Source organism: Centroberyx affinis, unplaced genomic scaffold (genome assembly GCF_046629955.1).
Source record: "Centroberyx affinis isolate AG114_WGS23_722 - 3 ecotype Tasmania unplaced genomic scaffold, CSIRO-AGI_Caff_v1 ptg010715l_1, whole genome shotgun sequence".
Lineage (NCBI taxonomy): Eukaryota > Metazoa > Chordata > Actinopteri > Beryciformes > Berycidae > Centroberyx > Centroberyx affinis.
The window spans coordinates 1-13,185 of record NW_027284914.1 but is presented as its reverse complement, the minus strand read 5'-3'; the positions used below and the strand labels follow the sequence as shown (position 1 = coordinate 13,185).

Genomic DNA, 13,185 nt, shown 5'->3' with positions numbered 1-13,185 from the left:
AGGGATAATGGTGATGAAGCTGAGTAAAAGAGGAAAAAAATCAAACGTAAAGAAAGGAGAGGAGGATTGGTGGGATGCCGGCTCCTCATCTTGGAGGAAATACTGTATATGTACACATGTTGTTGCTGACGTCGACGCGCACTGGGGCGATTCTTCCACCTTCCACCCCCCCCCACCCCCCACCCCCCCTCTCTTCGTAACCCAGATTTCCTGATTGCGGAGCTGCCGGCTTCAAAGGGAATGCCTTCTCCGCTCTCGGTTCTCTGAAACGAGCCCAACATCAAGTATGCTTGTGTACGTGGCTGCGAGTGTGAAGCTGACTGAGCACAATCTCTTGAAGTGGTTTTCCCCCGCGCGCCGTGCGTCTGCGTGTGCCCACACTAACAGCCGCGTGACGCCCGAGCCAGCCGGGTAACGTCACAGTGGAAGTGTTGAAAGGCACCGCATGGGGTTTTCCTCACAAACCAGGCTCCAGGTAGAACAGTACAAGGATGGGATTTTTTTTCTTTTTTCTTTCAGTTTTCCTTTTTTTTTTTTGTTTCCTTCTGATTTTTGGTCACACAAATGGCTGCAGGTTTCCCACATTTCATGGAACATCTGGAATATCATGCAGGTGTATTCCAGGCAGGGGATTTGATAAATTCTCCAGGGAAGTTGAGCACATTTCAAGCAAATTTACAAATGGGTCACTTAACAGGAATATACCAGAATGTATTTTCCAACTTGTTTACCACATTAATTGCATTAAATGGTGGCTTTCAACTGTTTTTATAGATTGTTTGGCCGCTTTTCCACAGCAAGCCCCAACTGAGGCCAAGTCCTGAGGCCCGACTGTAATGGAAAGGCATTGAATTTTCAATCAGGGCCTGTGACTGTTTTCCAGGTTGTTGTTTTTTTTGCTCTTGATCATATCCCTCACTGTTGAAGATGAAATACCAATGGTGTGAGGAGAAAGATGGAGGAGGATTGAGAGGAGTGAGGAGGGATGATGTCTGTGTGGATTAGGGCAAAGAGAAATGTCAGTGGAAAAAAAAGGGAGAAGATGAGTAGAAAAAGATACATTAATATATAATATAAACAGAGTTCACTTTATGGGCTGGAAAAGAAAATATTGGAAAGGGTTTTTGAATCAAATCCCATCTGAGTTTTCTCTCCTCTGCTTCAATAAACAAAAAATACTCAAAGGTGAATAGACTGCCCACTTTCCTTTTTAAAAAAGAAAATCACAGAGAAAAACAAATTATGATAAAGTTTAGGGGAAAGTATGGCAATTCCCCACCATCATCCAAACTACTTCACCAACAACCGCCTCTCCACACATTGCACATCACAAACACAGCTGTCAACCTAATGATTAGGATAAAACATTTGGGGGAAGTATGGAATTTTAAAATGTGCCGGAGCTCCCGTAGAAAAACGATGAAGTGAAGGTATAATGTGGTGACGATGGTAGTTGAGAGGAAGAAGGTAAGGATGAGTGTCTGGGGCAGCATGGGGAGGAGATGGCTGGTGGGAAAGGATCAGGAGGAAATGTCTGGTGTAGCACATGAATGATGCACACTATTATCCATAGAGACATATCTGATATATATATCTTGTTATATCTCTATGCTATTATCTTTCCCCTCTCTCTCTCTCTCACACACACACACATTCACTGCTGTACTGCAAGGTTAATAGAAGAAAGTAAGCAAACTAATGGACACATTATTTTCCTCCACGTCAAAATTGTGAAAAGGAAAGCCAATTAGGTGAGAAAGATGCAGTGTAAAAGAAAGAAGTGAAGCCGTACAGCAGAGAGGTGACAGAGGTAGTTGAGCCGGAGATGGATATTGATCGCGGAGAGTCCGAGGAGGAAGTGACTAACAGAAAAATAAAGGAAGATGGGGAGGACAATGGAGCGATGAAGCTTTCGTGATTTTGAGGAGGAGTGAAAAGGATACTGTAGCCATTAGCTCCTTTTCCTTCTCTTAACCTTGTATTGCAGTGGGGTGTGTGTGTGTGTGTGTGTGTGTGTGTGTGTGTGTGTGTGTGTGTGTGTGTGTGTGTGTGTGTGTGTGTGTGTGTGTGTGTGTGTGTGTGTGTGTGTGTGTGTGTGTGTGTGTGTGTGTGTGTGTGTGTGTGTGTGTGTGTGAGAGAGAGAGAGAGAGAGAGATAGAGACAGGGAGTTTGTGCATGTGCATTTTGTATTTCGGAGTGCTGCAGCAGATGTTTGTTCCTGCCTCCACCACCCCACAATGTTGTCTTATCAAAAGAGCATCTGTACACTTCTCAGCTCCGGGGCTTGTGGGAAATGCGGTTCTCCCACTGCTGTTGTTGGTCAAGTTAGGCTGCGCCCCGTGCCAGGTGTCTCTGAGCCAGCACAGCAAGTGTGGTTGAGATGTCGCCACACACTTAACTCTGCTCTCATTGGCAACATGTGGAGAGGTTCTTTAGTCTCTCTCTCTCTCTCTCTCTCTCTCTCTCTCTCTCTCTCTCTCTCTTTCTCTCTCTCTCTCTCTGTGTCATTGGTTACACAAGACAGAATCTGCCGACAGGCACTGTTCCAGGGTCAGTTTTTGCATCTCCCAGTGGTCGTCTTGACGGGAAGGTTGCAAAATGCAAAACTGCTCTTTCATCAGTATTAAAGTCCAGTTTATTCCCTCAGACACACAGAACTGGTATGATAATGAAGTGTGATATTTAACTTAAAGTCTGATAAACAAGAACATGTTGAAAGGTCATTGCTTGTGCACCTGGCATTCTCCACGGAGGGGAAAGTTTTGTGTTGCTGGTTGAGGGTTTTGTCATGTATTTATTAGTTACACAGTGGAGCTCTAAGCTGCGCTGCTACTGCTTTGGGCCGCACTAATCTTTCATTTGACTTCCTACATGTGGCAGCAAGAGCCTTCTGAAACCTCCAGCAGATGTGTTGTGCATTAGGGGGATCCACATGCTCTGTGTGTGTGTGTGTGTGTGTGTGTGTCTGTGTCTGTGTGTGTGTGTGTGTGTGTGTGTGTCACATAAACCTGTGCAGCGCAAGTGTGCCCAGGTTGTCGGATAATGGTAACTTTTAAGGCCAAAAACTTCCAGTTTTTTAATTTTGATGAAAATCTACCTTTTTTATTGATTGAACTGAAAGTGAGGTGACCCCAGTCCTGGTGTGTGAATCTAAGAACAACACACCCTACGGCTATAAATCTCATGGCTACTGTACATGTGTGTGTGCATGGGTGTTTGTGTGTGTATACTCAGCATTTTAACTGGCATGGCCTCCTGTCCTGTAGGTGCGGGCATGGTGGTGGACTGGGAGCAGGAGACCGGGCTCCTCATGACCTCTGGAGATGTCAGAGTCATCAGGATCTGGGACACTGAGCGGGAGATGAAGGTCCAGGTATTGCACACATTGCACTTGTTTTATCTCTTGTTTTTATTATCTCCACCTATGTAGTTGGAAGGAGGTTATGTCATCACCCCTGTCTACAAACATAAACTGTTATGGAGGCTGTGGCTTTGCAAGTTGGAGAATTGTTCAACGTTGGTGGAGGTTTGCGCTCTACTGAGTGTCTTCTAGTTGTCTTTGTTTTTATCAGTTTTGTGTCTTCTGTTTTCTGTAAGCAAAAAAAAAACCTTGTGTGCTCTAATAATAAACTTGTCACATGCTCTTGTGTAGACACAGGTCAATATCTAGGTATGGGCTGTTAATTTTCATGGTGTGATATTTTGGTCAAAGATATTCTGATAAACAGTATTTTCACAGTATTTATTAAAATCAACATAAAAAATGCTTTTGGTGCTAAAACATGACAACATCATGTCATCGTTTTTAATCATTTTCATCATTTTATGTACTGTTCTATTCAAATCTTCACACATTGGTACTATTATCACTATCCTGAACATATAGCAGCTTTTGCTCTAATTAAATATTCACATTTCAGCTGACTTGTACACTGAACACTGTACTCATGTTGTTGTGTGACAGAGTCAGTATTCATGGTAGTCTCAGTAATGGAAATCGGCGGCAGTGCCATTATCGTCAGTGCATTTATTAAACACATGTCTAATGATCCTTACCGTGCTAATCATTGTCTTGATGGATGGTCTTAATACCAGTATAAATGGCCCAGTCTTGCCTGTGGCTGTGTATTGACGCCGGGTCCAACTTGAAATGAGCCATCAGTCAACAGCGGACATGATTGATTATTTCTTAGTTAGTTTAATGTTAAATGAGCGTTGTAACGACGGAGTTCCCTGGGTTGGTTCTTTACAAGTCTTTACAAGGGGATTTGTGTGTGTGTGTGTGTGTGTGTGTGTCTGCGTCCACCAGGACATCCCAACCGGAGCGGACAGCTGTGTGACCAGTCTGTCCTGCGATTCCCAGCGCTCGCTCATCGTTGCCGGTCTGGGAGACGGATCTGTGCGTGTCTACGACAGGAGGATGGGTCCCAATGAGTGGTAGGACGCGCACACACACACACACACACACACACACATACATACACATACACACACACTCCTCCCTCTAAAATGTTGCATGCAACCTCTGACCTCTCTGTTTAAATTAGTGTCTTATTTGCATAGAGATGGTTAAATTAATCATGAAATTAATTAATTTTGCCTATACAGTTTCAATTTCCAGCTCTTTTTTTAACTGCCCTGCCATTATTTAAACACCTTTAAGAACACACAGAACAATTCTCTCTCAGCATTATTCAGTTCAGATTAACTTCTACATTCCCCTACATATATTAAAGTCTCTTATCTATATTTATTATATATTGTGTGCTGTAAATCTCCCTTTGGGGTTGCCATCTCTTTTAATGTACCCTGGTGGCACTGTATCCCCCCCCCATTGGTTAAACATTATTTTAATTTAAGCCCCAAGGGGAAAAAACAGTGCAATTAAGCCGCGAAGTGCCCCATAAATCTTTAACTAAAGCTAATTTAATAGTTCCCCTGAGGCAAAGAGTTACGTCTTCCCCCAACCGTGTTGCTCTCCCTAAGATCAGTCCAGGATTACTACACAGGCTCATACAGGTCATATTTTGAATTTTCTTGATGAAATGCTGACGACATTGTTAAATACTTGCAGCAGTTAACACATTGTGTTGTGGGTTTTTAGCCTATATGTTAAGGAAGGGGTTAAAAAAATACTGCTCCTCCTGCTGCTACTACTGCTGCTGCTACAACTGCTATTATTTCTATCCTATCCAATCCAATCCAATCCAAATTTATTTATAAAGCACATTTAAAAACAACAACAGTTGACCAAAGTGCTCTACAATCAAAATAGCAAAAACCATAAAACAACACAATAAAAACAAAGACCAGTTTAAAAGACAAAAGGACAATAAAATAATAAAAGCAATAAGACCATAAGAAAAAGACTCTTCTCTTCTACTACTACTACTCTTCTACTACAACTAATACTACTCCAAACTATAATAATTATAAAATAAGTAGTAGTATGTTTGTGATTCCATAGCTGATAGCACATGGGTCCCATTACACATAAATTCTTAGCAATGCTGGGAGAAAGAAGAGAGAACAAGAGAAGAGTTTATTTTGATGTTGCCTAATATCATTACAAAGATTGGATGTAATTCCTGTCACTCCTGTAGACAGAATGCATTAGACCGAGGAATATTCATAGTATAATAGAGTGCATTATAGGTAGTTTTTTTTCTGCTTTCACATCACTTCAGTTTCTCCAAGAGGCTGTGATGATGCTCCACTATCATTTCAGCCACAGTCTCATGGTGCCACCCAGTGCTCACTCACCTCTATTACATTCAACTGCATAGAGACACTTTGAAACACTGCTGCTTTTTTTCCAATTTGGAGTTCTCAATATTTGCCTTACTTAGTTGTTCACACACACCTGCAACTGTCACCCAGCCTTCGAGAGGTCCTTTTGTCCTCTTGCTAGGCCGTCATTGTAAATAAGAATTTGTTCTTAATTGACCTGCCTGGTTAAATAAAGGTTAAATAAAAAAATACAAAATTTTCCTGTATTTCCTGTCGTGTCATTTTGAAGAATGCCTCTGCTCAAGTCGATCCTAACTGACATTCTTCTGTCTGTTGTGTGTTTCTACAGTCGGGTGATGACATACAGGGAGCACGGAGCCTGGGTGGTCAAAGCCCATCTACAGAAGGAGACAGAGGGACATATCATCAGTGTCAGGTACTCTCTCTCTCCCTCTCCCTCTCTCTCTCTCTCTCCCTCTCCCTCTCCCTCTCTCTCTAGTTTAGTTTTTATTTACAGTTCTGATTCAGAGACCTGAGTGGTTTCTTGCCTGTACTGACTTTGACTTTGACTTTGTTCCCCACCAGTGTTAACGGGGACGTGCGTTTCTTTGAGCCGCGGACGCCAGACTCTGTCAACGTGCTGCAGACGGTGAAGGGGTTAACGGCCCTGGACATCCACCCACAGGCCAACCTGTTCGCCTGGTGAGTTCAAAGGTTGCTGTTATGGAAGCAGGGTCCCGGCACAAGGCAAAACTGATCAAGAGGCCTGCTGGCTTAGGATAGGACAGCTTTCTCTCTCCTGTGTATCCCTTACCACGTTGCCTTAGACAGTTAAATAAACGATAACAAAAAAAAACGATAAAGCTGCACTTGGCAATTTTGCACCCCAAGTGACAGCAGTTGAAGTTTGAAGTTTTGAAAGATTGAAGGACTTCATTACCCAGAATTCATGTAACGTGACGTCAGTAAACTGGCCAATCCTCTGACCTAAATTTCTAGGTGCTGGTAGCATTTGAGATGATGGAAAAAAAAATCTCTTTGCAGCAGTTGCAACCATCTCTGCTGTTTAGGAGACAGTTTTGGATTTTGCTCTTTAAGTTTCGATTCATTCATTCTCGTGCGTCGAAATTTCCCGCCAGTGACCATACTTGTACCCCATAATATCCAAACAGTACATTAATAGTGGACTTAAGGCTGAATGTATATTTTTAGAGTGATATGTATAGTCTACTTTCTATTGTATGTCTTGCACTGTATGTGAAGTCCTGTTCTCCCTGTACCCGTATGCCACCAAGACAAATTTGTGTACATTTATTATACCTGGCAAATACAGGGAATCTGATTCAAATATATCAGAGATCAACTTTAGCGGTGTTAGGAGCACGCACAATAGCAAAGCTTTATCCTCTTGTTCTTCTGTCTTTATTGACAAAGAGCTGGCTCGGTAATGACGGTTGATATATTATAAGTCAGACAAACAAGACAATATAGCATGGTTGAGTTCAAAGTTCACTGCACAGGAAATCCCGTACATTGTATGCAGCGTATGATGGGTTCAGTGATGTTCCAGCCTGTAACAGTCTACTAAGTGTTGCCTCCTCTCTCTCTTTTGGTTTTCTTATTCCCCCCCCCACCCCCTTCAGCGGATCGATGAACCAGTTCATCGCGGTGTACAACGCTAACGGGGATGTGATCAGCAACATCAAGTACTATGACGGCTTCATGGGCCAAAGGATTGGAGCCATCAGCTGTTTAGCCTTCCATCCTTACTGGGTAGGCCGGCACTGACGATCCCTTTTACATTCATGGTTGTGTGTGTTTCTGGCACACTGCACATGCACACCACTTTCAAGGAGGTTGACTGATTTGAACAACCATTTTTATTGACATTTCATTCTTTCATTCAGCAAGCTTAGTAGTGTCCCTTTGTTCAGGCACTAAAATCTGTAACTTTACCTTTCTCTCCCTAACTGACATCCCATTGGTTTACACTTTTGAATGATCCCTTGCGTTATGTCCCGCCCCAATATCCTGTTTCAACAGGAATCACAACAAACAAACATCACAGTAAGGAAGCAAGATGCTCTCAAAATGCAGTTTCATTGTGATTGTGATTTGACTTGACTTTGACTTTTACACCCCTACTAGATTATCACTAGATTTGTGAAGCAAATATAACATGTAGCTTATTAAAATGGGTTGCGTCCTGAACATATTGTCTAGGCTACGGTCCAAACTTTGCCTCTCTCTTCAGTTTATTCAACACAGGCCCAAAGGAGCTCAGACTGTTTCCCCAACACCACACACTGCGTCACACTGCAATAAATAATAGTCTTTGTAGTTCACTTTCATGCTTTCAGTGCCTGATGGCATCAAATATTTGTTTTTGTAAAAGACATTGATGAGAAACACGAGGTTTGAACAGCAGCTTAGTGCATCATGTGACCTAAAGCAAAGCATGACTATCTGTTAACTGTATCTAATGTCTTTTCTCCTGCTCTTTGTTCTCCTCTAGCCCCACTTGGCGGTAGGCAGCAACGACTTCTACATGTCCATCTATTCAGCAGAGAAGAGGCTCAGATAACACACCAGCACTGAACACCCCCCCCACCCCCCCGCCCCCACCCCCACCACCTATGACTTCTGACCCTGAGCCCTGGGAGCCAGGATGTAAATGACGTTATATTGTACATATGCAATTACCACCCTGAATGTTCTAGTGATGGCTGCTGACAAAAACTCATGCTATGAACGACTATATATTATTATTATTATTATTCTCATTGTTTATTCATATTCTTATTATGAAGCTAATGATTGTAGACTTGGCTGTGCTGAGGAGCGTGTATATTTAAATTGCGTATACAGAAGATGATAGGTTCTATTTTAAGAAGAGGTACCCACCTATCGCTGGGGCACTTTCTGGCCTCGCAGCGAGCGTCACTACCTGAATGAACTTTGACCCCACGCACCGGCAGGGGGAGGGGTCGCCCAGAGGAGAACACACACTGTCAAACACATACACATCCACCGGGGCAGGAAACAAGAACTTGCTCCACGCTGGACCTCACTGTGTTGTTGGATTCAGTTGAATGGCCCCATTACAGCCAATGGACACAGATAACGGAGTTTTGCTACTTTGCTGCATTGCTGACAAGACATTTCCCAGAGATGGTGGACTACGCTCATTTTGCCTGGCACTTTGACCAGGCAGACGTGATGTGTGTTTGTGCGTGTGTGTGTGTGTGTGTGTGTGTGTATTGAAATGGATTATAGCACAGATGTGCCCCAGAGTGGGCCTTCATAGCCTTGGACACAACTGATGCCCAAAAAAGATGCCCGCTACCATGCTAGGACTTCCTACATATAAGTCCCGTTCCCTGACCCCAGTGTGCCAAACTTACTAATCTCTTCCATGCAAGCCCCTTGTTATGGCTCAGAGGTTTGTTGTAAAGCTGTAACCTACAGTAAGGGAAGACCTCCAGGCTTTATTCTGTGCCCAAAGGATGATATATTCCCTTATAGCTAAAACAGTGAGAGGAGAACTGGAGTGGAAACAATATCCACCCGGTTCCAATCCCACTCTAAACCCAACCCCACCCCGTCCTCTAGGGATCCAATGCTACCTGTCTACCCCACCTGCAAAGCAATAAAGAACTCCCAAGATCCAGCCTCAAGCCCCCCCCCCCCCCCCTCGTTATTTTAGAGCCTCCAGTCAAGCCGGAGATGGACAACAGTGCTGCGGTTCGAAGGCAATAGCGGCAGCACAAGCCGTCAAGAGCTCGGCTATTGCTGCCTTGCTGAGTCTTTCCTAAACGCTGAACCCCTGCAGCACCCAGAGGTGTCACAGTACAGCAATACAAGCGTCCTAACTGCCATTCACAGCAGTGCAGTTCTTCCGAGTTTCTCATTATTTGCTCTGAGTACCAGATGGGTGGGGTTAACGCATCAGTGGCAGGAAAGTTATCAGTTACAGAAAAGTACTAAATTTACTTTCCTGTGATTGTCTAAGCTTTCTGCTATTCTTCTTGCTGTCCAAATGTCCAAACCCCACCCATCTGGCATCCAAATCGGGCAAAACAAACCAGAAACAGCGTCTTCGCACCCTTTACACTGTCCCCAAAAACACATCAGTTGCTCACTTTGCCCCCTTGTGTGCCAATCTAAGCCAGCTCTCCTTCCCCGCCACTTATTCCCTCAGGTGGCGCCCAGCTTACATCTTTGTCCGCTTTATGGAAAACATAAATGGAAGTCGACCCCCCCCCCCCCCCCCCCCCCCCCCCCCCCCGTGGCTTATCCAACCGTGGTGAGGGGCAGCTGCTTATATTCCAGCATGTCAAGACGCCCTGGAGCACAAAGCACTGTGGGAAACTGAATATTTTTAGGTCATGTGTCTTCACCACACCTTCTGGGACAGTTTTTCTTTTCGATAAAGTCTGCTGCAAGATTTCTTTTTTTTGTCTTTATTTTAGTTTTAAGTTTTAGTTTTTGATTTTATTGCCAGAGTTTGTTTGGTTTGATGTTGATTAACGGAGTGGGAGGAGTGGGCGTAAAGTGTGTTGCATGTCGGGAGGGAGTGGCATCAGACCCGTGGCACTTTGAACAAGCAGGATTTTCTTTAACGTTGTACCTGGATGTGCTCACTGTATCTTTGCCAACAGCCACACAGGTCTTAGTCCGCCTGTTAAATCTAGCTCAGGTACGTTACGAGTCGCCACAAACTACTGTTGAGCAACTGCCAACCTCTCAGAGTCCTCAGCATGATAGACAGAGGTGAGTTCTGCCACCAGGTTGGTCTGCTGCCACATAATGGAAATTGCAGTTGTTGACATAAATGTCACTGTGGTGCTGTTTTGTGATGATGCCTCTTTTCTTTTTTCTTTTTTTTCTTTTTTTTTCTTTTTTTTTTTTAAAGGAGGGCTCTGGGTTTTGTTTTTTTTCTTCAAATGTGCAGTATCACCATTGACGTGCCTCCTCCCCGGGGCAGCAGCTTTGCTTATTTAGCTTTTTATCGTTTTCCTCTTTCTTTTTTGGTGTAATTTTTATGTTTTTAATTCTGCTCTCCGTTCACTGGCATTTTGTTTGCCTTGGCCTTGGTGAGGTGGAGGGAAGAGAACCGGGGACAGCCTTCCCCTCCCCACACACACACACACACACACACACACACACACACACACACTCCCCTTCTTTCTTGCCCACCACGCCCCCCCCCCGCTCCATGGCCAATACCCCCCCTTCTTTCCTGCTACACCCACCTCACCCTTTTGCCTCTAACGTCCCAAGCTTTGCTTTTCACTGTAGAAGGAATGGACTATAAATGCTTTGCCTGTGGACTGAAAATGAACTGGTAACATGCCGTGCATTCTGTATAAGCGACTGCAATTGCAGTCACCACGTAGTCCCCGCCATCACCCCGTCACAGAGCTCAGTAGCTCTCCATGGTTTAGCAGGTCTTACTGCAGCCCCCCCCCCCCTCCCACCGCTTCACCGCCTCAGCCAAAAGCAAAGCGTTTTTTGGTGCCGGCCTTCGCGCAGAATCACATTCATCTCTAAGTATCCTGCTTTGAGTTTTAAGATTTTAGATCTGGAGAAAAAGAAGAGACTTTAACAAAGTAGTAGAAAGGAAAAATGAAAACAATCAGGTTTGTCTCTGTGACTGTAGACTGCTTTGCTGACTGTGGTTTATAAGACAGGAGATGAAATCAATGAAATAAACCAAATACACACAACACAGAATTTTGTCTGTTTCTGGCATGTGCGTTTGATGCAAAATGATGCTGCGGTGGTATTGCTTTATCAATATTTTTCTAGATATGCATGGTAAAATCGTCACATTGGTCAATTTTGGATATATAACTAATCATAGTCACATTAGTTTTTATAGGAATATTTTACCAAATACCAGATTGTGATTCTGAGAGCTAACATTCCAAAAAAAATTCCAGAATTGACCATAATATCAATACTGAGATATTCAATTTTTAAATTTACTGTTCTAGCAATATAGCACATCAATTCACTGTATTGTTTCTCAAAAGCCATACTGTGAATCTGATGCAGTCCTTGGAAGCTTCTATTTCCAAGTTAGGAACAACACTTTATTTGCATTAATTTGTGAAATCAGAAGAAATGATGCACCTGTAACAACAATTTGTAGTAACTTGCTATTAATTTTGCCAAAGACTAGCAAATATTAAACAATTATTTCTCAAAGACATTGTAAAGTAAATCACTGCCCTTTATTCAGTTACAAGTCATTATTTTTCAACTCTTGACTGTACTCAGTGGTATACCAAGAGTATGCTGGGTCATGATGGAAAATTTGTTATAGGCTGAGATTTATGATGGTGAAAAGTGTTTGCAGTGGCTGAGGATAATGAATATCCTCACCTCAGGAAATGGGTTTCTCTACACAAAGAAACAAGGTTTTCTCGCTCTCTTTCTACCAACTCTCTACCTGCAGAGGTCAAAGGTCAAAGGCCTGACTATTGCACCCTAAGCAGTGGAAGATTGCTGCTCTCTGTCTTTCTCTATCTCTCTCTCTCTCTCTCTCTCTCTCTCTCTCTCTCTCTCTCTCTCTCTCTCTCTCTCTCTCTCTCTCTCTCTCTCTCTCTCTCTCTCTCACTCACTCACTCACTCACTCACTCACTCACTCACTCACTCACTCACTCACTCACTCACTCACTCACTCACTCACTCACTCACTCACTCACTCACTCACTCACTCACTCACTCACTCACTCACTCACTCTCACACACACACACACACACACACACACACACACACGGACGAGACCAGAGGAGAACATTCCACAACAGCAAAGAGCCAGGCGGCCCGAACATCCTGAGGAAACAACAGTCACTTCCTGTCAAATTAAGCCAGGCCGCCGGCTGCGCGGGGTGATAACCGCTGACCACTGGGCGGCCGAGGTAGAGCGCCACCTTCGCCTCCACCCCGCCCACCAGAGCTGTCCCCCCCCCACCACCACCCGTCGGCCGGCCGAGTCACAAGTCAGTTACCTCCAGGCAGCCAGCGGTGCAGGGAGTCCCAGAAGCCCTCACCCAGGATGGGCCCCCTCCTACTGCTCACCTCCACGCTCCTCTGCAGCTGTAAGGCTTCCCGCTCAGTTATCCTCTACCTTAGGAACACTGTGGACTTTTGGGGGTTTGATGGACTTGTCTCTAACCTGATGTTTTACTTTCCTATTTTTCTTCCATCCAGGGAGAATGGTGGATGCTCAGCAATGTAAGTACGATGTGTCCTTTTTCAAAATGGGAGTTATGAGCAACCACCCTTATTTTGACCACCCTGTACAATAAATCTACTGGGATTTGTCTTTGTTCAGAGACATATTGGCAGCTTACTGGGTAACACAGTACAGAATTGTCATTGAGGGACCCAGGAGAATAAGCAGGATGCCTCTTTCAATGGTGGGGTTTAAAATAATAGGTGTA

At 44.0% G+C, this 13,185-nt stretch overlaps 1 protein-coding gene across 1 annotated transcript; it reads left to right on the top strand.

Annotated features, from left to right (window-relative positions):
- The first annotated feature begins 3,160 nt into the window (after window positions 1-3,160).
- Window positions 3,161-9,373, top strand: LOC139640798 (regulatory-associated protein of mTOR-like). Its single transcript, XM_071514971.1, has 6 exons — window positions 3,161-3,373; window positions 4,310-4,437; window positions 6,080-6,166; window positions 6,316-6,432; window positions 7,374-7,503; window positions 8,246-9,373. The coding sequence occupies exons 1-6, from the start codon at window positions 3,197-3,199 to the stop codon at window positions 8,312-8,314; spliced, it is 708 nt and encodes a 235-aa protein (XP_071371072.1). The 5' UTR covers window positions 3,161-3,196; the 3' UTR covers window positions 8,315-9,373.
- Window positions 9,374-13,185: the final 3,812 nt, after the last annotated feature.